The sequence below is a fragment of the Prunus avium genome, chromosome 7 (genome assembly GCF_965620075.1).
Source record: "Prunus avium chromosome 7, drPruAviu1.hap1.1, whole genome shotgun sequence".
NCBI lineage: Eukaryota > Viridiplantae > Streptophyta > Magnoliopsida > Rosales > Rosaceae > Prunus > Prunus avium.
Window position 1 is genome coordinate 29510419 of NC_142290.1, and position 27361 is coordinate 29537779.

At 35.8% G+C, this 27361-nt stretch overlaps 3 protein-coding genes across 4 annotated transcripts; 1 reads left to right on the forward strand and 2 right to left on the reverse strand.

The window, feature by feature from the left end:
* Nucleotides 1-6679: 6679 nt before the first annotated feature.
* Nucleotides 6680-8057, forward strand: LOC110744307 (uncharacterized). The gene has a single exon (XM_021944281.2). The coding sequence runs from the start codon at nt 6780-6782 to the stop codon at nt 7668-7670; it is 891 nt and encodes a 296-aa protein (XP_021799973.2). The 5' UTR covers nt 6680-6779; the 3' UTR covers nt 7671-8057.
* Nucleotides 8058-9899: 1842 nt separating this feature from the next.
* LOC110744304 (alpha carbonic anhydrase 1) lies at nt 9900-13402 on the reverse strand. 2 transcript variants are annotated; one of them, XM_021944278.2, is made up of 7 exons: nt 13247-13402; nt 13034-13134; nt 12326-12528; nt 11734-11840; nt 11153-11255; nt 10413-10595; nt 9900-10319 (listed from the first exon to the last, which is right to left on the reverse strand). In XM_021944278.2, exons 2-7 carry the CDS (start codon nt 13110-13112, stop codon nt 10185-10187), a joined length of 810 nt encoding a protein of 269 aa, XP_021799970.1. In that variant the 5' UTR covers nt 13113-13134; nt 13247-13402; the 3' UTR covers nt 9900-10184. The 2 variants fall into 2 exon arrangements, with proteins under 2 accessions (XP_021799970.1, XP_088112216.1); XM_088256090.1 differs by having other exon boundaries at nt 13034-13129; nt 13247-13362.
* A 3475-nt stretch (nt 13403-16877) lies between these two features.
* On the reverse strand, nt 16878-22145 carry LOC110744305 (Thioredoxin family protein). Its single transcript, XM_021944279.2, has 12 exons — nt 21484-22145; nt 21137-21201; nt 20734-20806; nt 20562-20580; nt 19892-20011; nt 19105-19174; nt 18685-18728; nt 18550-18591; nt 18281-18340; nt 17976-18043; nt 17277-17334; nt 16878-17153 (listed from the first exon to the last, which is right to left on the reverse strand). Exons 1-12 carry the CDS (start codon nt 21831-21833, stop codon nt 17064-17066), a joined length of 1059 nt encoding a protein of 352 aa, XP_021799971.1. The 5' UTR covers nt 21834-22145; the 3' UTR covers nt 16878-17063.
* Between the last annotated feature and the right edge of the window lie 5216 nt (nt 22146-27361).

A 27361-nucleotide genomic window follows, 5' to 3' on the forward strand; every position in this document is an offset into this window, starting at 1 on the left:
CAATCTGAGAATATGAAGCAAATTTGTACAATCAGATAAGTGGGCATCACAAAAAAGTAGATTATCATCAGCAAAAAAGAGATGGGAAATAGTGGGGGCTCCATTAGCCATTGAAATTCCCTTGATTTGTTTCGTTTTGAGACCACATGATAACAAAGCAGACAGCCCTTCTGCACGGATTAAGAACAGATAAGGTGAGAGGGGGTTGCCTTGCCTAAGCCCTCTTGTCGGCACAATCAAGCCAGTCGCTACCCCTCGAACCTGGATAGAATAGGTAACAGTGGACACACAATCCATGGTAAGCTTCACCCATCGATCATTATAGCCCAACCTCTGAAGCATAGCTTCAAGGAAACCCCACTCCACTCTATCATAAGCTTTAGACATGTCCAATTTTAGAATTATCTTCTTCAAACCATTACCTCCCCGATGTTTAACAACATGAACATCTTGGTGATTAAGTTGAATTCTAATAGGATTGTAATGGGCGTATCCTATTAGAATTACACCAACTAAAGCTCATTATAAATAGGATAGGTCCCTGCCTCTGTCAAGCACCGAATCACAAAAGCTCTTGAGCCCCATTGAGATAGAGTGATATACAGAGCTTGTTAAAGAGATGGAAGACTTGTCTTCTAAGATGTTATAAGACTAAAATTATATACTCTTAACAAGAAGAAAATAGCCATGTTAAAGAACACAAAATAGATAATCACTTGAATTATCACCAATTGTTTGATATATGTACCTTGAAAATGAAATTACTGAAAAATTCAGTACAAAATCAATATATCATGGATGATTTTCGAGTTTTGAAACATGATTAAGTGGAAGCACTCCAGGATACAAATTATTTTGTCCCTTTCCTTTGTTCGTTTCTATCATCTGTAATGATGCTATCTTTCCTTTCTTTTAGTTATTTAGTTTTTTTTTTTAAAGTAAATTATTAGTTTTTTGTTTTGTTTTGTTTCAGTCTTATGTTTTAGCTTTTAAGTTAAAATCATGGATTGACATCACAAAGGAAAATAGAGGGGTAGGGAAAGAGGGCCAGCAGGTCCAGCTTCATTTTTAATTATTCCCAAGATTCGGCAGCCATGCCTCCTCCTTTAAGAAAGCTCATATGAAACTCATCTTCAATCATCTAGAAACCTTTTTATGGTGTATAACTTAAAGCTTGATTCCCTTCAACATGTATAGTAGTAGTGCATTACTTTTGACTCTCTAGCTAGTTTTTTTGTTTTGTTATGGTAAAGAGAAATTAGGCTCACAATTTGATTTCTAGGGTCAACATTTGATATGTACTTTCTAAGGATCATAATTTTTGAGTTACTTTCCCTAGGGTTTGACTAAATGAACAAACAAAATGCACCAATTCTCCTTTCATTTTGTTTTATTTCTTTTTTCGGTAACGAGATCACTCTCCATTTTATTACTCCTTGAATCGTATTCAAACGATCCATACTAATTGCAAAAAATCCACTGATATGTAGTAATTTGAAGTATTTACTCCTTCGAGTAAGGTCCTAGATTCGGATCCTCCATATTTGCTGTTTCTAAAAGAGATTATAAAGTATAACTATTTCTTTACTGTTTTGTTTTTCGGTAAGTACAAAGAGTACATTGAAAAAAGAAAAGAAAAAGAAAGCAGACATATTTTAGTGGAGTGCAAGAAAGCTTCATCTTCTAGAAGCTAACCAAAGATGGAGGTTCATGATCATGGCTCACGTATCAACAAGAAGTTCATGTTTGGCGGCGTCTTTGTTTCGATTATTTGATTGGGGCTACCAAAGCAAAGCAAGCCACATTTAGACGGTCCATATGCAATATGCAATGTCGTCTTCGTTATTACCTATAAAGTATGACTTCTTCTCTCGGGCTAACAACAGTATCTCTAAAGCATACCCCACACCACACAGGGCCCCTCCAACTTTTGTTTCTCTTTGTTTATATATGTTCTATGGCTCCATCGGCTTGATTTAGTTCGGCTCGCCATGCAATCAAACTTTCAATAAATCCCAGGCAATCATCCGTTATAATTTATGTACCAAATAAATTAATCATTGTCCACATACTTTACTTGAAGTAGTTTAGGTTTTGCAGACACCAGCTTTTGCCAAGTTGATTAGAACAGATGTGTTCCCTACTCTGCACTCGAACGCGCATAAACATACAACGCTGATATAACCAATGGATCCATCCAAGCTCGGACTAATCAAGTTGGAGCAGTGGCGGAGCTAGGATTCTTAGCATGGAGGGGCCAAAATTTCAAAATCACTTCCACATAGATTTTTTATCTTCAATTGGGAGGGCCATCACTAATCTAATTACAGTAATTGTATTGCTATAACATATATATTTTATAATATATTACAATAGATTAAAAATTAAATGGGGTGCCAGGGCCATGGCAGGCCTGGCTATGGCTCCCCCCCTGAGTTGGAGGCATGCATCATTAATCTACTAGATAGTAATTAGCAAGAATATATTGACTAAATGCGCCAAATATTTATGTTAGTTAACGTTGGTAGGAGATGACCAACTTGCTTCATACACTTATTTTTCTAGAAGAATACAGAAGATTATGTTAACAAAAGCCATTAGGGTTTAATTAATCATGGAAGATTATGAAATATTGGTTGAAATGGTTGAGAGAAGTAGCCCGTGATATACGGTAGGTAAATATATATATATAGCATCGCAAGCCTCTCTGTCGTAATCCTGGATATATAATTATTACTTAAGAAAGTGGGTAGTTGGAAAAGGGTACTCCATGGTTGTTAAGCATTGCTGGAAATCACTAACATTCCGTTGCATGTATGTCCGTACAAGAAATTGGCATATAAAAAAAAACCCTTTACTTCAAAACTTTATGCTTTAATTAACCACTTATTCTTTAAATTCTGAATAAAACGATTATACAGGAGGAGAAAATTGAGGATGAGAAAGGTTAACATTTCTCGATCTGGGGATGGAGATGGAATCGAAATCCCCTTTCCATCCATCCTTATTTACTATTACATTGTATGTATGTATAAGCGCTCTAGCGTTACTCGGTTTAGTAATTTTTTAAATCCATGAAACTTTTGCATTTGATGGCAAATGGAAATTAGTGTGAGAGGAGTTGGGGGTACATGCATGGATGGACTCGCATATGTGATGTGACTATGTGATCATATGAGACATGGCAAGCTACATAATGTTAACAAATAGGAGACATGGAAACCCATCACATGCAATCATGCATGGCTGCTCATGCAAGTTAATTGCTAATAATAATTTTGTTTCCCCTGATTTAAGGGGCATCGAAGCATGCCATTATCTTCCTATAGCCATAACTCGAGGTCATAAATCGACCAGCCACCAACTGCCTCAATATTTTAAAGTGATTTCATTAGCTCATGATGTTATGGCATGGGTTGTCTCATATCATTGATATGAATCCTAAAATTGTGCAAGTTTCTTCGTTTCTTTTCTTTTTCTTTATCAATTACTTTAAATGATCCTCAACTATTATATTTTGTGTGTTCGATGAATTGTTGTGTTGTTAAGAGTCATTCTTCCTTACCTATCAATCAAAAGCCGAAACACATACTAAAGTCAATTATTAAAAACGCAAAAAAGAAAATTCTACATATACGCATCAAAATGTGATTTATCTGTAAGGAGTCAAATATTCAAGAATCAACGGGTTTCATACATTTTTCATACATTAATCTCGACCAACGAAATTAATTTTCTTCTTTTTCGTTTTGCTAAATTCCTTTTTCCTTGAGCTAAAGTGGTACAAAAGTTTCTATACTAATTATGAGAATAATTCATTCATAAACAACGCCCACCCTGCAGAAATGCAAGGAACGATCAACAGTTTTTGTTAAAGCCATCATTAATTAATGTAATCTTCAAGTAATCAAACTGTCATTATTCATGTACATATGGCGGTGGCACATATTCTAAGCATCTCAATCTGTGGGAGCTAGGCATGGGGACAGGATGGCACACCTGACTTGGATCATTAGAGAAGTTAAATAAAATATTAATGCAGCAAGTTGTCATGGAATATTATTATCCTTTTTATTCAATTTGTCATTATTTTTTGTTAGATTTGGTCATCGACTGATTGGGAAATTCGGGCATTTGGGGCTGGGTGGGTAGAGAAATTTCTCTCCCTAACTTACCTATGATTTGCCAACGATGCATAGCTCCATGATAAAAGCATTTGTCTATAGATCAGTGGTTTCGTGTTTGAACTTCAATGACACCTCCCTTCCCCCTCCCAAATTTTGACCCAAAAAAAAACTTATCTATGATTTTTTTTGGCACCATGTTAGATTTCCTAGTGAGTGTGCATTTTCTACAAACCACAATGTGGTTATATTTTCTCATTTTTGTGGCCTATTAAGTCTTTGAAAGCAATGTGATTGGCCAATGGGTTCCCACTACAGTGGTAGTGGAATTTCTTTCCTCCAATATAACAAGAAAAAGCAATATGTTTGCATTTACTTTTCTTCTCATTTGAATTATGAGAAGATCAAATTATTTATAAGAAATTCATATAGTTCTCATAAAGTCCACCCAAGATAAAAGAGTATCCATTTTTCAAACATTAGGACTCTGATTTTTATTCATGGTAGCTAGGGTCATGGTCCAATGAATTCATTTATATTTATAGTTCACCAATTAAACTTTATATGTTATATTTCAGATAGTGGCCAACCTAGCTAGTGTGGTGCGGTCGTATATATATGTAAGCTGGGGTTACGTTTGGCCTTGAAAGATTTCGATTTAGATTTGAATTTCAGATCCAAAGATTTGAATATAAATTACAAATTATTAGAAAAATAAGACAGGATCGCAAACCAATGGAAAAGTTTTAGTAGAAATGATAGATATGTCGTCTGTAAAGTTCTCACTCACTCAAATCACACAAAGTAATATGTTGTCATTTAGAGAAAACACACGTAAAGTAAAAAAGAGACAAATTAAAAACGCATACGTAACAAATACATATCTCATGAACTTATAACAAATGGATAATTAATAGAAACAAAACCAGTGGCCATAAGGAAGATAAAAGGAGTAATTCTTCTATGTGATGGTCACAACGTCACGTCGTGTTACCAATTCATTGAGTAATTATAGAATACTACAGTAGTATGGTTACATGATACATTTTGTTCATGTGTTATAATATAAGTGAATTATTTATACTATTCCCTAAAAGGGAGAAAAATAAACTATGTCGTCCACTCATATTATAACACTTGTGTGAGAGCAAATATTTCGATGACCAATAAGCGGGTGACACATGGAAAATGGAAATTTCTTAGATCGATTAATTATATTTAATTAGGGGAATTATAATTGATTTAAGATATGAATATCTCCCTAAATCAAGGATGAGATTTCCATCGAATTATTAATTCCAATTTTCGGTAATACTAATCCTTAAGGATTATTTTTCAAACCCTAGCTAACAAGGAGCACTATGAATACATGACTACATCACACACATAAGGTAATCCTGAATATGATTTTTACCTGTGAAACCCCTCGTAAAATTTATCAAGATAAGGTGACTTATCAAAATTAAGGTCAAACAAGCTTTTCAATTTGGTCACTAATTCCCAATTCAACCCCTAAATTCCTCAGACCGAATAAACTACTATAAATATAAATTATTATTGTTTTGACTAAATAGTCATGAATTATTTGAAAATTAATTTTAATTTGAATGGACTATTTCGGTATACTTTTCACATTAATCCAAAATCTGCTCTCTTTTTTTTGGGTACAAGACCCTTATTATATTTTTTGTAATTAATAGGAGGAAAACAGATTTAAACATGTAACTTTTTCCAATAATGAGAAAGAGAAATACCACGAGTTAAAATCCAGTTTGTTAACAATTATAAGTTGGGTGCACTAAAAGTTGGACTAAGAGCTCGTTTAGGATTGATTATGGATAGGCCAAAATCACTTCTGAGGAGAACCACTTTCCATATGCTTCTCCATATAATTACTTTAGGTGATTCTCCATAGTAGTGCTTTTTGATCTATCAAGAATCACTCCCAAACGAGCTCTAAAAGAAGACAGTTTAGTTTAATTAGATACACAATTAACTTCAGACATATTATTAGATGTAAATCCAATAATTTACGCACTTTATGGTAGGAGTATGCTTTATGTTTTCGGTTTTATTGAATGTTAACCTTTGCATGTGGGCAAACGAACTTGAGGGTTTGTTTCTTTTCCAATCAACAATTACACAAGAACTAAACAAAGAAAAAGAAAAGGTTAATTTGATTCTATATCTCTAAAACAAGCTTGGTTTTTCAAGAGCCAAGCCATCGTAAAAGCCGAGCCAAAACTAATGAAAGGAAAACAACTATTAATTAGAAAGAAAGAAAAGAAAAGAATCAAGAAATCGACAATCAGCGAGTGCGTAAACCAAATCAGCGTTTTGTACCACCTGCTTTCGTATTCTTTTGACGAAAGAAACATATTTTTTTCCTTCCCACTTTTGCCCTTTTCCGTCTCTCTCTCTCTCTCTCTCTCTCTCTGTAGAAAAAAACGATTGTTTCCAAAGCACACGAGTCAACAAGTTGAAACGAAAGCCATTATCTCAACCAAAAATAAAATAAAATCAAGTAAATAAAGAAATAAAATCTTATTTCTCCCTCTCTTATAAAACCCTCCTCCTCTTTCCCCAACTTCCTCCTCAGCCTTCTCTCTCTCTCTCTCTCTCATTTGCTTCATTTCAGCTTAATTTTTCCACGCTATGCCACAAGTCGATTTGGAAACCCTAGTATCGGCGTGTGCGGGCGGCTCAATGGATCGAAAAATTGCCTGTGAGACGCAGGCCGACGCCATCACCGGCGGCCAAGACCGACCGGAGGAGGACAACGCCGACGAACTGGCGGTGCCGCCGGATTTCCCTCCGGAATCCTTCTGGCTCTCGAAAGACGCCGAGTACGATTGGTTCGATCGTAACGCCTTCTACGAGCGCAAAGACTCCACGAAAGGAAACTCCAACTCCAATAACTTGAATCCGAATCCGAATCACTCCAATTCCAACTCTCAGAGGTTTTCACTGAACTTGAAGTCCAAGGCTGCGATTATCGGCCTACCGAAGCCGCAGAAGCACAACTACGTCGACACTAAGAATCGGAGGAATTGCAAGGCAGGAAACACTAGACTGTTTCCCAAACGCTCCGGATCGGTCGGGAAATCGGACGCTCCCATGATCGAACCGTCGTCTCCGAAGGTCTCGTGTATGGGAAGGGTGAGATCAAAGAGGGATCGGAAGCGCCGGTTTCGGAATCGGCAGAGGCCGTCGGCCGAGTCGTCCATGGAGAAGGCCATCAAGCCGGAGGAGAGACGAAAAACCGGCTTCTTCGCGAGTTTTCGGGCGATGTTTCGGCACGGTCACCGAGACAAGTCGGCCAAATCGCCCTACGCGACGGCGGACTCGCCTCCGAGACACAGCAGCGTGATGTCGGGGAGAGCGCGTGACCGGTCGGCGGCTTACGATTTCGACACGCTGTCCATCGACTCGCTTCCGAGACAAAGCGTGGAGAGCGAACCGCCCAGTTTGGGCGGTATGAAGCGCTTCGTTTCGGGTCGGAAGTCCGGGTCGTGGGTGGGCGAAGCCGGTATCGACGTTGCGTAAATCTAGTCACGTTCGGAATCGAGGTTTCTTGATCCGACGGCGAGCAGTGGGCCCACAGCCAGGAAGCAAAGGAAGCAATGGGGTTGTTAAGGTCGTGAATGGTAGTCTATGTGGGACCGCCTTCGCCCTGTTTAAATTGTCGTTGGATGACGTGGCGCGTTGAATAACGGTTTCCCTCCACCGGGGTTAGAGGTAAAAGATATATTTTGCCTACCGTTTTCTACGTTTTTCGTTTTTTTTTTCTTTTTTCCGTTTCATTTTTATTCTCCAGTTCATTAGAGAATGAGGTTGTGTAAATAGATATGTTTTTTGGAGTGAGAAGTTGTAAATCTGCTTGTAATTTTGGATAATAATGTTTTGGAGAAAACCAGAAACAAATTCAGCTTAGATTTGTGAATGATATGGAAATTGGTCTGCATTAATTTTAACGAAAATAATTATATTTACAATTTTGGGGATAACTCAGATTCCAAATTGTGATAGGTCAGAGATGAGAGTTGAGATGAGATGGATTTGGATTTGGATTTGTGGGTTACAAAATATTTACTTTTTTTTAATTGTCAGAAAACTAATACAGAATATTTACCCAGATTTAAAATAATAAAAAATATTTGGTGAGTTAGACGGTCTATATTCCACCGAAGCCAACCAATACTTCCGCCACCGCCAACGATTGTGATTAAATAATTTATTTTAGTTTATTATTTTTATAGATTATGACACTGGAAAAATCCAAACATGTGTAGTGTAGTCATGCATTGACCGCATCTGATTTGAGGGCTTTTTAGTGGACGAAAGGAGTTTTCGCCTACCGCATTAGAAATGCCAATGGATGGAGTTGGACTCTTACTTACCTTTCGAATTTGAATATTTTCTTTTTATTTTAAAAAGGTAGATAATATCAATGCAATTTTAGTAGCGGATACAATACGCTAATACAAGTGGATAAATGCTTAGTAGCGGATACAATACATTTTAATTTTTTTGGCTTGATAATTTTACTCCTTATCTCCGGTTCTCTACATCTCTCGTCACGTGATGATAAATACATAGAAATATAGGGTATTACATTGACGACATTAAAGTTGTTTGGTTAATAATTACGACAACCTTATTTATTTTTGCATTTTTATAGATATAGCTACTCCTACCATATGACAATGAAAGTTAGTATTATGATGAACTTGAGAAAAGAAAAAAAAGAGTTAGATATGTCCATCATCAGTCTTTGTTTTTGGCTTTGGAATCTGGTCAAGTATGAAGACTTAAGCGTTGTTGACTCTACAAGGTTGTATCTATGATGTAAACGATTTCGAATATTGACTAGATCATCACTCTCATTGAAAATGTCCACCTTGCCTGCCTATATCCATAAATTACTCTCCTTATATTACTCTTCTATTAGTGTTAAATATTTAAAGATATGTTCTTGGAAAAACTTGATCTCAAAACATTAAAAATTCACCTATTCACACACGTTTTTTCACCATCCTTGACATGTCCTCTCTCTCTTGGTTTTTTGGCTTTGATTTGGGCCTGGTTTTGGAGAAACACTTACATAAAACGGAGATAACATTGTTTTGCTATCCCCAACTAATAAGGTTATGACACACGTGATAATTTTTCTACATCGCATAGGGTTATTGGATGGAAATAGTAAAACATCATTATCCCTATTGCGACCAAGTTTTCTCCTAGATTTGACCCAAATGATATTTTGAATCTTCTACTTACCAAAGAACAAAAAGAAAATTCTTGTACTTGTTTCCTTTGTCATTTGATTAATATTTGATTAAAACAAGAAAAAAGTGCTTTTATAACCCAATTGTATTCACAACCTTCTTAAATGGAATAAAACACTTGCTTTTATAGGACAAGAATTTGGTTTTGTAACATCATCAACAACAACGATGTTTATACAATATAGTGCCGGTTTATTCACAACTCTTTTCCTTTGCTTTTTTTTTTTTAAAGCACGTTTAGCGATAAATATATGGATGATCTACTAATCCAGTTGATTAATTATGTGATTAATCAAGGCGCGTATTTGGGAGAAGAATGAAGCAAGTCGTTGTCATTAGCTAGATGAGCCACCCAATTATAGTGGTTTAAATCACTAGTCTTGTTATGTAATCAAATTGAAAGAGATAGAAGTCATTGACCCAATAATGCATCACCCTACCTATCACATACGTTTCATGAAGAACTTAATGCATCCATATGAGCTGCTCAGCTGGATTCCTTCATATTCACATATATATATTAATCATATATAATCAACTTTGAAAGAAAATACACAAAATACAATCTTTTCTAGATTATGTACTTCTCCTAACTACAACTCATCCTTTGACGGTTCAACATCGATCAGTCGATTTGGACCTCTACTTAGTTCTATCTTAAGTTTGAGCACAAAAATACAGTGACAATTGACCTATGAAGACTCGCTTTTACTACAACTCACGCTGATGACAATTGACTAAACTGATGTAAATGTCAACTAGGTTGACTATTTTACTGGTCCCTACGCTCATCGTAGAGCTCGACTTGGCGTCCATTAGGAGGCTGCAGTGGTCTTGAGTTGTTCTTGCAATCTGAATCCAATGGTGCTTTCAGAGCATTTAACTGATCCTGGGAAATGGTCCTTACCTATATGCATGAATATGTCAAATTAGGGGTGCGTATCAATACATATATGTATTTATGTATGTATGTGTGTGTGCGAGCGCACAAAGTAAGTACCTTTCCAAGAATGTTCCATACGACATTCTCGGTGCATGGAGGAACGGTGAGAGAACCAACATATCTGAAATATTTGCGGCTCTTCTTCTGCAACTCGTTGAGATCTACGGTTCCTAGGGGAATATGAGCATCTTCTTCCTTTTTACACGTCTCCTGGGCCAGCTCAGTTAGCTTGTCCTTAATCTGCATTAGCCAATTGTAGTGATAAGTTTCATCAAATCTTTCTCTACTATCCTTAAACCCAAGAATATATCCTTCTCAAACTTAATGTAATGTTTTGATTGATTGGAATGAACTTGTAATGGAATCAACATAAGCTCACATGGCATGACAATTTCTTTGTTTGGTGACTTTGATTGGCATACATGGTTTGGGAAGAAGCAATCTCATTCTCCCCAAGTAGAAGGACGGAAAATTCATTTCCCATTTGTATATGACCCCTTCCAAGCCCTTGCTAGAGCCCAAACTTTGAGTTGTGCACTCGTAGTTCGAACCAAGTCATGAACTTAAATTCAAAGTCCGAAACTCGAATTCTAAACTCTAAACCCTAAATCCTAAAGGTCTAGGGCTGAGCAGCACGCTGCGAGTCTTGGATTCCAAAACTCGGATCAGGACCTGAATACTAATTATCACTTAAAACTTTGATTTCAATTTTCATTTCATTCCATTTCAATTCTCCAACAAGTATCACTCAATTTCTTTAAGAACAATAGATAACTACATGTTGAGAAGAACTCTACCTTAGAGATGAGTATATCATCCTTGCCGAATTGGAAGAGAACTGACACAACGGACACGCTCTGGTCAGATGCCTGGTGAACTAGATGAAGCTCAGCTGGAAATCTGTAGCAGTTAAAGGAAATGCCTGTAAGCTTTTGCTGCTTTTCTTGTAAGTTTTATAGACTATTTTGTTTTTCCAGGGCCTGGCTAAAATTTCGCCTCAAATTATAAGGATTGTGTCACATATGACCTTAAATTATTGGGCTGCCTTCATATATACCCTCCAGGCTTGGCAACACAACCTTAATTTAGGCTCAAAATTTCTCAACCAACCAAACACTTATTTTGCTACGTTTCCGAGTGCTACTAAATCAAATGATCATTGACATTTATTTAGTGTACTCTTTTGTACTTTCTTGTTATACTATCTTTCTAATACGGGTGGACTCCATTAAGGCGGGACTCACAAATGTGTGTTCGAACATTATTAGAGAGATGGTACAACACATTTTCAATTGATGGGTAGAAATAATTGTATCCCACTCAATTCGGATAAAATAGAAGATGATATTTGACAGAGAGAATGGGACAGAGCACATACTGGACTCCATTAAGGCGGTGCTCAGAGGGAGAGTGCCAGTGCATCTGCTTCAAGTCATAGTTCTTACCATCCACATCCAATATCCCCACATGTCCTTCGAACTGCACCTGCATAAAGAAAACCCATGCACACCTAAGTTGGTCTTGTGCCATGGCACTTTATTTACATGACCAACCAAACATTTCATTCTGCCACCCAGATTGAAACCGCCTTATGAGCAAAGAATTGAGGAAAAAAAAACCCTATTCTTTTATGGATATCACAATTTAACACATATAAAAATAATTCATCAAACGTACAAACAAAATAATTTATATACACAAACTGTGATCGACAGAAAAGTAGGAATTTCTACTTTCACATAAAATACACAAATAGTTTCCAAAAAAGAATGCAATCCCCTTTTAAAATTTGAAGGCATTTTCCATCTAACTTTACCAATTGGACTTATTTGATGAGCCCTTTATGTGTCAAGCCATGTCACCAAAAAGTAAAATTAAAATAAGTTCTCACCAAACAAACTATCTGTGTCACCAAAAGAAGAACATGAAAAGATGCGTAGTGTCAGTGTGGAAGAAGTTGAAGAACAAACCCCAAGGTTAAAGCCGTTGTTAAACAAAGTGGCATTTGAAGCACCGTAGACTCTGGTTAATGGCTTTAATCTCTTGCTAGGGGTAAGTATGCCCTTCACGATGTCCACAGGAGATTGTATCTTCCCATTTGAGCATGCCGAGAAATTTGGGCTCAAGCTTCCCCATTTTTCTGGGCCAGTTGCGCCAGAGTAACTAAATGAAACTGAACTCAGGTCCGCAGGTACATAAATTTCAAGCACATAAACAAAAATTATTAAATAATATGACACGAACTATGCTTAATTCAGCAATTAAGAAAAAGAAGAAGAAGAAAAAATAGTTCGATTGGTGCTTCTGGTTTTCATGGCAACGCAGATAAGATAGCAAACATAATTACCATGTAGTAAATAGAGAAAACCTATGGCAAGAATGCATGCATCTTAAAGAAAAAGAGCTTAGCTCCTTTGTTTGTTCTGTCACTTGTAAAAATTGTAAACGATGACAATTGGAAGAGGTCGTGAGTTCAAATCTCATGGGCAACAATTGTTGAATACAGAAGGAAAAGCTACCATTATCGATAGCAGAAACCGAACTAGAAAAGAGAGAGAGAGAGAGAGAGAGAGAGAGAGAGAGAGAGAGAACATTCAAGTTCACAAATAGGGAGTTATGTGTCAGAAAACATAATCTAAATGCCCAAGAAGTTAGAGGGAAAGAGAGAGATATCATACCGTTTTGGACACAAGTTGAAGTGCTAATTGCAAGCAGCAAAGCTATCACAAGGAACAAGAAGCAAATTCTAAGGGCCATTATTGCTATTGCTTTGTCTACCCTGACATGCAAATCAAACAGAAATATTTTAGTAGTTTTTATATCCAACTGTAATTTTCTTCTATGGATTTGATCAGTGATTGAATTTCAACTTGTGGTTTTGCTATACGTACCTTGAACATACACACACCTTGGCTGCTAACTTTAGGCTAACTCTCTGCAAATTAGCCGTTATTTCTCGAGACTCTTGGAGCACCTTAGCTTTGATGTCTTTACCTATTTATACACTTGTTGCTGCTGCCTCCTATTCCTTTCTGCTGTTGTTTGGATATTTTGTGATTAATAACTAAATATTTCCTTAATTAGAGAACTTTGGATTTATCTTTTATTGTATTTTGCTATAGAGCCCTTGGATATATGAGAAAGTGTAAAAGTAACCTTTATAGGGTTGAATAACAACCAAAAAAACCTGCATTCGAGGTCCTATGTTTCTCTCACTTTATATCACTTGTGTATTAAAAATAAATAAAAATATTTGCTTCTTGTAAAGCAAAGTTTAAGAGGCAAAAACATTCTAATTTAACATCACGTAGTGGAGATGATTGAACAAAACATATTTTTGGTTGGGGCCTAACAGTTGTACTACTTAGATCTTGGCCTATTTCATGATTCACCTTCATTCATGGGTTAAAATTTAGAAACTCTGCAAAATTCATGGCCATGTCAAGGTTCATAAAGTTGATGCCTGGTGCGGGTGCGCACTGAAAATTTTATAATTAAAAAAAAAAATGTTTCGACCACTCATTTTCTTTGTGTACCAATTAGTCCGGCAGGCAGAAAAGTTAATTAATTTGATTATTCTTATAATAAGTTTTGATGCCAACCCGGAATTACTAAAATGATGGAGAGATGGTCAAGTTTAACACCATTGGTTTGTGGTTATGTAAATGTACTTATGCATATGTTCATAATCTATGAATATAAAAAGTTGAATGTCCAAAATTAAAATTCAATTTTGCACCTCAGAACCTATTAAAAGATTAAATAGGTTGTGATTCAGTCAGTCATGTCACCTGAATATTATTGTATATAAAGTTTATAATGCATCAATGATCAGAATTTGATTACACGCGTGTGAGCGATTGATCTTAACATTATCCGTATCCAAACAAGGGTCCAAATTCAAATGTACGACTATCATTCGTTCCTTTTTCGAATTTTGGAGAGGAGATGACAAGATTCAAAATCTTACCATGGATATGAGGAACTGCTCCATCACTAGAGCTAGAAGCCTCAAGACTTGGTTTATTGTTAGAAAGAAAACCTGAGGCAAGCCTCCATGAGCAACACATTTACAGGACTAAATAAAAGCCTTTTAAATAAGGTTCTTCACAAATAAAATATAATCTTCTTGAAAGAAAACGCTGTAAAATTTATGCTGAAAGGTTCCTTTGCGAAAAAATAAGTACAATGAAAAAAACAAGGTAAACCTGAAACACACAATGTGAAGGCTTTTCTACGGAAAGCTTCAAGATAGAGAGCAGAAGAGGACACAGAATGCGGCCATATGATTCACAACTAATAAATTAAGCAGTGGTTCCACCAACACATATAACCAAACACACAAACTCGATGTTCGGAGCACCACCACAACCATCTCTTGGTCAACAAGTGGTTTTTTTTTTTCTTCTTCTTTTTTTATCGATTTATAATCATATATCCACACTTCACCAAGTGGCACGCAGCTCAAGTTTTACTTAAGCAGGCATTATGTGAAGCAAACAAGGAAAATAAAATATCAATGGCATAGCTCCACAATAAAAAAAATATTAAGAGTCGGTCGTTCATGTAGGGTATTAAACTTAATAATTAATGTATTGTGCGTTTTACATGTAAAATATCGAATTTAATAATGCATTGTGTGCTCTACATACATTAAGGATCGGGATTAGATCTCGCATTTACCCTAGCAGTGTTCTCTCCTTATTTTAGTTTCTAGGCATTCCCACTAAACGCACATGATCGATATTCTACTTAACTTGTATGAGGAATACATGCATCAAGAAGACCAATTCAGCTTGGGTTTTTTAAGTCTTATTCAAATGACAACCTTAACTGTCGACATACTCCACTAAAGAAAGGCACCAAGGATGACCAATTCATTGTTTCCAAGACAGATTACTCCACATAAGCCTAGAAAGCTTAGAATTTAAAACAGAAAAAATGGTGGGGGCAACACCAAGGATATATATATATATATATATATTCTTCCCCCAGAACAGTTATTTTCATAATCCCTTCCTCAGCTTTATTCTTCAGGACAAATACTACCTTCCCCTGCTACACACGTTTTGGTTTCTAATTGTTGATGGGGTCCCTCAACAATCACCAATCCCAAACTATACCCACTTGTTGCACAGTTAATGGGTTTCTGGTCCCATGTGTCCAAAAGTTAAATAATAGGCCCTCCCTCTCTACCTCTGTTCTGGAGTATTCTGCTGTGTTGTCCAAACAGGCCACTAAGCTTTATCTAAATGTCACATGAACATAAGCATTCCACATCCTATTACATATGCACTTTCAATATTCCCTCATCTGTTTCTCTTTTAAAAAATCTTTGGAGAATATTGTAGAATTCAAAACCATTCTATATGTGATTGTGTCAACCTAGAAAGTTGGAACCTTTTGCTAATAATGCTACGCTAGTGGAATCTTTAGATTGCTGCAACACATAAACATGTTACACCTAAGGTCCTGTTCAATTCGCAGAAAGGATTTGATAGGAAATTATTTTCCATATATTTTTTTAAAGGATTGTAATGAAAGACTTCTTTCCCGTATTTGGTAATGAGGCTAATACCTTAATTAACCAATATACAAGGATACTTAGACATGAGACACTAAAATAGTTAAACGACCATTGAATTTAGTTTTTAGTGTCCAATTGACATATGATCAATTTTTTTTATGGAAACAAAATTAATATCATGAAGATGAGAACCAATAAGACCGCATGATAACAAAGCAACCCATAATTGGCCTTTGAACATTCCCATATGCATGATTTGACTGGACTGGACCTACAAATTGGAAGTCAGAGTAAGCAGGAAGTGAAGGGCATAAATGGCATATCCATGAAGCTTGAACACATCCTCTTTATGAAAGCTGGGGGACATCTGGTAGTAGATGTCCTGCTAACAAACATACCCCAGTTTCCACAAAAGTATGGCCAGATTAGAAGCTAACCGTTGACAACTCTTTTTTTCTCAGCTTCAAACCTGAGATAGAGATTCTCCACCCAAAGTAAAAGGCTCCACTTGGATATGCACCATATACCTTCAGTCCCCACAATGTGATATCACATACCACACTTCCTTTTCAGCACTACTTTCTTTCATAGATAACCTTCAAAACTAATTACATTTTATACTGACAGTAGAGAGTTTTGATTAATTAGATGGAAGAGATGCAGAAGTTATAGCAGAAACATTTTCACTAGGAGGGCATCAGTACTCAAGAGATCTAGATTTAACAATTTCTTTAGGAAATCAACAGCAACACAAATTTTCTTTCTTGGTTGTGTAACATTTTTCTTCATTCGATCTTGTTGGGTAATGTTTCTAGTCCACCTAAGATGAGTCTGTAAACTGTAAGAAATGCAACTCCCAGCTAACACCGACAGAAAGTTACAACATCATTCAAAAACATTAAGGTAAAACTTCAAGCATGCATACATCTCTGCTCAAGTATCTAACAATATTACTGGATCATGTCATGCAACACACTATTTTAACACACAGCACCAAACAAAGGCAATTTATTCCACTAGAAAAAAAAAAATTGTATACATCTAAAAAGCTGTTCAAGTATTTTTGTATGGGAATAAGACGATGACTTGTACACTTTCATTTAACAGAAAATGTGAGAAATATACAAAACAAAATCATAAGAATAAAAAAAAGTCCATGCGCCTTTGGAAAGCTTTGCTTATTATAGCGCATATGTTGCTTTCAGATATTCTGCAATTTCTGCACTTTCAAACATCTCCACCCCGGTATTTGGATCTTCTAAATAAGGAGCCTGCCAACCAGTATTGTAAGATTGCTACTGTCATCTTACTAATTTACGCATGTCAAAAGGAATTTCATTCTCATATGATCAAAAATAAAGTTTTGGCAATTCACAGTAGAATATTGACAGTACCTGAAAGCGTCCAGTTTTATCAAACAGTATCTGTCGTTTTGGACTGCCACGGGCACAGCTGAAAAGAGTATTGAGAATAGAATAAGCCTCAGTAATAAATTGTACACACAAAAACAGAAAGAGAGGATATTGATAGGAAGGCTAAACAAAAAGCTCTTTTCACAAAGGAAAAAAATTCTTTTATACCAAAGTTCAGAAACAATATAGACATATTATGAGAGCCCTAAGAGAAATGTGAAAGTGGAAGTAAAAGAAACTAGCAATGAAATTTCAGAAAAAACGAAAAAATTGGACAATGATACTCAAATATATAGATAGATACATGTTAGCATACGTATGAATTATATACACGAGTGCACACACATTCCAACAATAACACTACGTAATGCATGAGGGCTTAAAGCATACACTGAAAATAAAATGTAACAATAAATCACTTCATCCCAATACATAACCCTGACAAAGATACTGTACAATTACATGTATCCACATTTAAATAGCAATGAACACAGAAAACTAGAGATTTACAGGGGCCAGATCATCATTCTTATGTCCACCTAATTTGCTTCTTGGGATGCTCAATTACATTACCATAGAAAGCATTGTGTATGTACAAATAAAACGTTGTTAATATGGTGACAAAATGAAAGTTTATTATAAATTATAATGCAAGACCTAACATTGTTACTCATACTTTACCTGCGATATATGTGAGGCAGTTCTAACTCTACAAGTACTTCACGCACAATTTTGCAAAAAGGAGATCCCTGAAAGAGACAACAATTCCAAACTAAAACTCAGGATCATACATGTGCTTGTGTGCACGCAATACACTGAGATGTATATGCGCATGTATCAATAAAAGAAACCAAAATTCAGACGTAAACCTGGTAGCAGAACTATCATCCATATATATGGAACAGATCAAGGCCTATCTATCTTGGATCTTAATGAGGGACTTCACCAGAAAATTCTGATTTAAAGTAAGAGCATGATATTCTAACCTCATATGCCCATACTACAAGTGGTTTGGGTGGTAGTCTTGATGGAGAATAGCTAGAACCCTGAACAGAATTAAAGAACACAAGACTGATCAATGAAGTTATAAAACAATTTGCACGTAAAAGCAAATTCTTGATAACATAACCTAGACATTCAATGTGAACAAATTTTAGTGTTGAATGCATCATGCAATTAATGAAGTAGGAACATTCTAGGAAAACACCACCCCCCACCCCACAACAATTTACTGACTTTAAAAAAACCATCTAACCTTTCCTGAACGACCAATCATAGCAAGGCCTGCGGTCAAAGTCTGCAATCAAGAATTTATAGATTTAAATAAATTCTTAACAATATACTTCCTATAGACTGAGAGGAACTGCTAATAGAAGAGTCAAATGCTAACCGTCAATAAACCAAGTGACAATGCAATAGGAACATTTCCATCACCTGCACAAACATTTAGGGGGGTGTGAGAAATTTTAAACAGAATTTGGTGTAAAGTTGTTGGCATGAAAGGCATAAGAGACCAAAAAATGATAAAATTACTAGAAGTCCTTAATTCAAGAAATAGTAGCTCCTGTCAGCAAAGAAACAAAGGAAAAAGTGCATCACCATATAGAAGCATAATTTGTAAAGCCTAGTAATACTGCTTTCATGCCAAATGGTTACCATAAACCTAACGTATAAATATGTAAATCTAAAAATTATAGTGTAGTTGCATTATGTATATATTCGCTATCATATCTACACATACTGTAAAAATGAAAGTATATAATAAACATCATGAAATGAAGTGATTGCAGCAAGATTAGACCGCACACACCATACTTCCCAACCAAGTACTTGATTATATCATCCGATTCATACATTGAAACGCCAGTGTTTGGATCCACCTGCAACCAAACACAAAAGTTGAAGTGTAGCTGCCACTCAGAGCCATTCTGATATAATAAATAACAAGCTGAAACGAAGGCATATGTTACAACTGACATAGAACAGAACTAAAGAATGATGTTGAAAAGTAAAAACTATGACAGATACTAACATTTCATCTGTTTAAGAAAAAAGTTAAGCGTTAGCTTAGTGTTTTTCAATTGTGCCTTTGTTCATGGAATCATTTAACTATATTTTGAAAAGTTTCTGTATGTTTATATGTAGCACTTATAATCTATTGGGTCTCTTATTTTAATTATATGCAAAGTCCCTTCTCTTGGAAATTTGCTATGAGCTTCTGACACAAAAAGTCCTCAACCCAGCTCTAAACCATCCAACATATCTGAAATTTTACTCAAGGGATGACTATAAATTCATGACATTATGGAAACAATCAATAATTTTAAAGGTGAAATGGAGAGATGACATGCATAGGCATTTTGCTAGTGGAATTTCGTGAAAGACAGCTTGACACATCTTATTTTCAATACCCTGGAGCTTCTAAGCAATTTATAAATACGCTAACAATTCAACTTTCTGTTGCTTCTAATTATAAATTCTTCAATTGAGGATTATTTAAAGTTTTCTCTCTCAAGGATAACAACACCTTGGCTGTGAGGATAAACAGAAGAATAATAAATAAATAAATAAATATTTCAAAAGTATTAGTGTCTAACCATGTAAGGGAACTGCTGTTTTCCGCCCATCTCAGCAACCTTGCGACGAAAGTTTGGGCCATTTTTTGGGCAAGGATAAAATAGAACATCGAGGTCCAACACTGCAACAATTTCCCTAACCTATACATACGCAAATGTCAATCCACAAAATAAAGAAAGCACAACATGTATATTCAGCAGTATACCACTACCATAATAATCAAGTCACAAACACATGTGATGGACTTAGGAGACAGTATTCCTATGGACCTTAAGCACAAACATTTAACCAGAATCTTGACAATCTAACCCTTAATTGGTTGGAGAGCTGTGAAGCTCAAAGTTGTTTATCTATTAAATGAAATAGAAGATCACCAGCCTGATCTTAAATAACACTACTCAATATCAATATGCTAAAACTAGATGCCTAAAATCAATTTAAACACCAACCACATTCGTTACCACAGCTTTCAGCATAATACCCATAAAAGAAACATGGTTCGCCTGAACTATGAGACTGTCTAGTAATGTAGTCATGTGCTCGGTTTGTGAAAAAGCCTCCAATTGGACATTTGATCCATTGCATATCTCCATGGAAGAATAATATGGCAAAAATAAGTGGCAACTTGCATTTGTATACACACAATAAATTCTTTATAATTAAATAAAATTTCTTCGGGGTTGAAGTTACCTTCCGGCAGAATGGACAGCTGTGCATTATCCGTGGTAATCAAATGTGTGGAGAAAAAAAAAACATGCAGTCAGTTTTAGAGTTGTATGGTAAAACTCAGAGGGGAATTAGAGATTGCTACTACAAAGTTTTAAAATACAGAAACAAAACTATGGTATGAAAAATAAAGTACCCTTCAAACTCATATATCTCAATAGCCTTCTGTGGCCGGGGGCCTACTTTTGAAGTCTCTTTCACCTTAGAATCTGTTATATGAAAATTGGAAGGAAAAAATAAAATAAAATCTTGAAACCTCTTATACTCAGATGCTATACTGAAAACTATCAGATATTTTAGTTATGGTTAAAAAAGTTTAAATTAAAATAAACCAAAATTCCATATTCATAATGATAAAAAAATGCTTGATGCCAAAGAAATAAACAAACTTTCATTATTGGGAAAACTCATGATGAACCAACATGGGAAAACTTCTCCACATAACTTCAAAATAGTTAACTTTTCCCCTTTTGTTTAGCCATTTAACAACAACTTCATCAACAATGGCATAGGAGCAATTATATGAAATTAACATGTACCATTAAAATCAAGAGCATACTGGTCTGCGGGAATGTCATCTTTGGAAACGAAAGAGAAAGAATACCTGCCATTGTGCAGCCAAATTAAAAAAAAGTAGTCAGAATACTAACTATAGCTTATCGAATTCATGCCTAAAGCCTTTTTCTTTTCATTAAAACCCCGAAAAAAGAAAACATATCTAAAAGAAGCTTTCAGCTTTGTGGTCTGGTAGCACTGATCAATTATGCATTATAGAGTTCTAGTAGACAAACCCAGATGCAAACAAAGCAATAATCTTTGGCTTACTGAACAAATCTAATGGATGAAAATGAACTGAAAATTCAAAAATTAGAAAAAGCTTGAATACCCAGAAACGAAAACGCCAGTCCCCAACCGAAAAAGCAAGGCAAGAGAAGCCCCCAAGATGTCGAAAACTTTATCCGGCCGGACGCCGAACCGCTTCGGCTCCGGCGGCTTGAAATTGGGCGGAGGAGCGAATGTCAATGGTGGAGATGAAGGTTCTGGTTTGGTTTGAACAGAAGCTGAACTTACTGGGGTCTCAGAGGACTCTGTTGTGGCTCTAATTGAGAATTTCCTTTTGGGTCTTGTGGGGAATGAAAATGGCGGGAAAGTTGAAGTGGGTATTAGGTTTAGAGCTTTGGCCATGGTTTTGGGGATTTTGGATTTGGAGATATGAATATGTATATTATGTATCATGCGTATGAGTGTGAATCAATTTATTTGGTGCACACTAAAGAGACAAACAGTTACTTGGAGTTAAGAGATTCACAAAACAAATTATTGGTTTGGGAGATAGCCCTCTATTGTGATTGACTGGGAACTGGGATTGGGGCATAGATTTTTGTTTTTTTGTTTTTGGGTTGTAAATATCTGATTGGAGGGTTTTGGGGATGGATAGTTTTCCTAAACATGTGATTGGGTAGGAGGATCCTCTGCTTTTGGTTTTCTAGCAACAATGCAACCCAACAACCATTTTGTACATGTGAGTCATGCCAATTCACAATGAAATATCTTGAACTCAATGAGACAATTGTGAAACTAGAACTTTTCGACACAGCTACAAACAATGTAGGCAGGCATATTTCAATCCAATTGCTAGAAGAAAAAGAAAGAAAAAGAAAGAAAAAGAAAGAAAAAGTATATTCTGTTGTCAACCCTACTTGAGGTTCCAATTCTCCTCTTCTTGTGGACCAGCCTTTGGTCCTTTTGTTACTGGACCAGCCTTGGAAGAAAGCAATGTACCCTCCCACTCATTTACTTTATGATTATTGTCTTCATTTTTAGAGAAATTGAAATTATAGGTGCTTTATTAGCCCCCAAAAAGAAAAAAAGAAAAAAAGAAAAAAAAGTTTGTCTGGTAGCTTTTGGCTTTAAGAAAGAGTTCTGTCTTTTTGGCATGTCTGGAATGGGCTTCCAACAAATTATGTGGAAACTTAAAAGGATCTCTCTAATGTCAACTCTTCCCATTGGGAGATAGGGAGATAGCCCCTATTTGGAGGCACTCAAATTTCAAACTCTTGTGCAAGTCATGCACTTCTCCCTGCTTCATAGCAAGTAGTTCTCTGATGACAAGGCCAGCCATTAATATAAGGGGCGGCTGACTTCTTGGTTGCCTCTATGAAGGGTGGCCTGCTTGCTGTTTTTGCTTTCTGGATAGATACAGATGACAGGAAACAAAGACTTTGATCAAATGTTCAATTTCACTGTTTTATGTACCATGTGATGCTTTAGCTCAAAAACCACTCTTACGAGACTTGAAAAGCTTGTAGGATTTCTCATCATATTGTCATACAAGCAGAAAGCGTCGTGTACGTACGTACATACACACATATGTACATACATATATATATGTATATATGTGTGTGTATGTGAGTTCGGAAAAGAAAATTTATAGTTTACTAACTAAGAGGGGAAACAGTTAGTGCTGTTGGGAAGATATTAGTTTCATATTGAGATGCAAATTGTGGTTCATAAATGATTTATACGGCTGTGTTCATATATGGAAAATCTACAAAAGTATTTAGGTTAAGGGGTTATTATCGGCCACAATAATAAGAAGAATGTGTTATGTGGGAGCAAATTTCCCCACAAGAATATTTGATTGGAAAGATTCCTCTTTCTTCTTAGCCGCCTCCTCTCTCCCCCCTCACTTACAAAAAGCTCTGGCCGCCCGGTTTACACCATAAACACATATATCTCCGTACCCTAGTTAGCTAGTGTTTTTCTTACAAAACTCTTGAATTAATTTAGGCATCGGAGGGCTTTTAGCCAACACCCTCCGGGTGTGGTCCTCTCATTTGTTCTATTTTTGCAGGGAGAAAGAGGCGGCGAAGAAGAAAGAGGAATATTTCCAAATCGAATCTTTCCTCTTTCTTCTTCGCCGCCTCTTTCTCCCTGCAAAAATAGAACAAATGAGAGGACCACACCCGGGGGGTGTTGGCCAAAGGCCCTCCGATGCCTAAATTAGTTCAAGAGTTTTGTAAGAAAAACACTAGCTAACTAGGGTACGGAGATATATGTGTTTATGGTGTAAACCGGGCGGCCAGAGCCTTATGTAAAAGAGGGAGAGAAAGGAGGTGGCTAGGGTTTTTGAGAGGAAAATTTATGCAGAGTTTTAGTAGTAATTTTGACGTATCTCAACCCTTGTGTGTGGCCATCCTTTTATAGAGGTCTCGGGAGCTAGGGTTTCAAAGGAATAATTCCGTAGATGGAAAGGAATTATTCCTCCCCAATTTGGGATTGATTTGATTAATTATGGATTTGATTTATTAGGAAAATAATCAAATCCCTAATTGTGGTAGGTATCAAATCAATTTCCAACTTAATTAGGTAACTCTCAATTTAATTGAGTAACCCCTAATTAGGTTGAGTAATTCCCAATTAAGTCAAATAATCCACAAATTGAAGGAATTATTTGACCTAGGGTTATGTTTTAATTCGGTTCCCATATATTAGGCGTAGAGAGACAGAAAAGACACATTTATGAATGAATGAACTATTAACTAACAACAAACCAACACGGATATTTGAGATAATTTATCCTTTTCTGATGCACACACTGCTGAAGTTTGGTATCTGTATATATATTGATGACAGAATGATTGGCGGTATGAAAGTTGATCTTGCATGAAGATAAAAATATTTAAATGGAAGAAATATATATGCAAAGAACAGTTTTTCTGCTTCTATTTCCTGACCATCTTCGTATCATTTTCGATTTCAGCATTGGTTGAATCTGAACGTTTGGAAAAAGTTGTATCAGCTTGCAAAATTAAGCATCAATCAAGCTGCAGTGGTTGCACTTGTCATGTCAAGGGGAAAGAGAAAAACTGATGCCCATTTCATGAACTTAACAGAAATGTTACGACTCATGAGAGATGATTTAGACCCTGCCTCCACATCACAATAACCATCATGCACAACAAGTATTAACCTACATTGACAGGACATGTACAGGTAACACGTGGCATTGGCCAAGACCACAGATTAAGTCTCATTAGTAGTCTAATTCGTGAGTAATGAGACACTTCATTTTAGACTGATCAGGTCAAGAAAATAGCAAGCCAGATCCAGATAATGGAATTTTACTAGGGTGGCACCGTCCAACCACTGAGAGGCAAGTGTCATGATCTGGGCTGCCATGCCATGTCAGCCGACCGTGGTCCCCTCCTTGACCCAATCTAGAAGCCACGAAGTACCAAAGAGAGAGGGAGAGAAGGAATGGTTGGAGGAGATTAAGAGCCTTAGGCAGTTCAATTTTGTCCAAAAGGAGAAGTGCCTTTAAGACTATTGATCAGATGAGAATGAGAAAGGAATACTATTGTCGTCTCCAATCTGATCATAAAGTAGAGTTGCTTTTCCACTTTGGGTTCAAGAAAAAGACAATCACTTTCTTTTTCTTTTTTTCCACCAGATATCAAATTCCTTGTTCACCAAAAAATTATGCCTTGAGAGTCAATATATGTTGCAAGCATGGAAAAATTTCGTGGAACAGAAGCATGCACAATACATAGGAAAAAAAAGCTAGCACCTTTAAACGCGTTGCTTGGAAAATCTAAAGAGAAGCATTGGTCTTTTTCAGTGCAGAATAACAGAAAGTGCTTAGTTTTTAGAAGAAACAGAAAAGGCATTCATCATGCTGACATATTGGTAATGGCATTAACCCTTACAAGAATAAAAAAGGCAAAAAATAAATAAATAAAAGCTCATGAGCAAGCTGTTTTGTAATATTTGCTTGCATGCCATTCTAGAATCTCTTCAACTTCAAGTTTCAAACTTCCAAGCATTGAGTAAACGACAGAGAGATTTCGTATCTTGTTCTTCATATTCATTTGGGTTTTATTTTCAGTTGGGATGTGGAAGAGCCAGTTTGCCAATTGTATATAAATATACATCTCCAAACATCAGTTTTTGGGATAAATTTTCCATTTAATTGATAATAAAACCCAAGTTAACAGTTTGAAATGGAAAATTTGACCTAGTTTGAAATGTAAGAGACAAAGTGGGATTTTCGGTGACGAACCGAGGGCACATCGATAATTAAGCCTTTGTTTTATATAGAAATGGCACTTTCACTATCTATTGTATTGGTTAGTCTAGTAAGCAATCTTTATCTTCATATAAACAATACTTAATTGTTGAATATTATTCAAGTTAATTATGACTTCCTCTCCCTCTCTTATAATATAATAAAAAGTTTATGATCATCTCTAAGCTCAAGCAGAAAACTTAATGACGTGATGACTCAACTAAATTACACTGAATTTAATTTGTTAAAGAGAGAGTTTATATTATTGGAACCCAGAAAATTGCTCTCTTCAAAGAAAAATTCAACTTCAATTCTTTTCTTTTTTTTTCAAATTTAAGGTGCAATTTATAAGTTCATCAAGGGATTTTAAAAAAATGGAGTTTAGACCCAAAATAACGCCTTAATAAGTTTATATTATAGTCGTTACTTCCACCACCATCATCGAGCCCCGCAGTTTGCCTTGTCACCGACTTCCACCGCCTCTGCACCGCCCAACTCCCTATCAACGTCTGTCACTAAGCGAGAACCCCATCGTCACCATTCATCATTACCATCCTCATCTACCACCACCGTCACCAACTTTGATCATGTTGATTAGTGCATGAATTATTAAAAGAAAAATTAACATTTCTATAATTAAATCTGATGATGCTTAATAAGTTAACTAAAGAAAAAAATTATAAGCATAAAAATCACAAGACTTTAAGCCATATTTCTTTCATATCTCTTCATTTTCAATATTTTGTTCTCAAAAAATCATCCAAATAAGTCTGTTGAACAATAAAAAATAAAAATAAAAACATAATCCAAATGCATGTAACAAGATCATAGTGGCATGCATCATGCCACTATGAATATTAAGGCTTGACTCGGTCAACTGTGAAGTGATTATATTGCAAGACATAATTAAAAGTAGAAAAGATTAATTTGGAATCTAATATAATATAACGCACTAACTCTTAAATTATTCACAAATGTCTTAAATACGGTATGAAATCTAAGATTCCTAAAATATATATTTCGAATAAATCAATGACACAAGTAAATACTATCACGTTTACAAGGTCTTTTCTTTCGAAATCTTACCACGCAGCACGTGTATCCTTCTCAATTTTATTTTATTTTATTGGCAAAAATATACCTAAATAAAAGTTTTTTTTTAATTTATAAAAAAATAATAATAAAAATTGATAGACAAGGGTGTGGGTATATCATCTATTTTTGCCCCAGTTATGAAGTTACAGAAGTCAAGTCATTGTCTCTTGTTGCTTTGCACTGTGCTTTGATGCTTTTCTTGCTTGGAATTTCCAAGTAAAAGGGGATAAACTTCTACCTCCACTAGTAAAAAGAAATGCAAAAATCCATATATCAAGCATGCGCATTGACAACATCACTGAGCACTAAACCCACTTTCTACTCTTTTTGGAAAAAAAAAAGAAAAAAAAAAAGAAAGACATTTTACTCGTTTTATCACCATGATCCATGCCTCTTGCTCTCAATCCTTTTCATAGCTCATCAAGGATTCAAATTATATCTCTTTCAAATTGACCAAATTCTTGCTCTAAATCACAATTCTACCATTCTAGCATTCCTCTTTTGCATTTTACCATATTGATTTTGGGCTCGAGCAGTCAAAAGCTTCAGACTATATACTACAAAAAAAAAAATTGCTGCAAACTGGCTTAACCTCACTGAG

Coding starts and splice junctions, on each gene's coding strand:
- LOC110744307 (XM_021944281.2), top strand. CDS start 6,780: ATGCCACAAGTCGATTTGGAAACCCTAGTATCGGCGTGTGCGGGCGGC.
- LOC110744304 (XM_021944278.2), bottom strand. CDS start 13,112: ATGGCCCTTAGAATTTGCTTCTTGTTCCTTGTGATAGCTTTGCTGCTT. Junction 11,841..12,325: donor ACAACGGCTTTAACCTTGGG/GTTTGTTCTTCA, acceptor TTCTTTATGCAG/GTGCAGTTCGAAGGACATGT. Junction 10,320..10,412: donor TATGGAACATTCTTGGAAAG/GTACTTACTTTG, acceptor TCATGCATATAG/GTAAGGACCATTTCCCAGGA.
- LOC110744305 (XM_021944279.2), bottom strand. CDS start 21,833: ATGATACATAATATACATATTCATATCTCCAAATCCAAAATCCCCAAA. Junction 18,729..19,104: donor GTACTTGGTTGGGAAGTATG/GTGTGTGCGGTC, acceptor ATGTTTGTGCAG/GTGATGGAAATGTTCCTATT. Junction 17,335..17,975: donor CTGCCTCACATATATCGCAG/GTAAAGTATGAG, acceptor TACTCTTTTCAG/CTGTGCCCGTGGCAGTCCAA.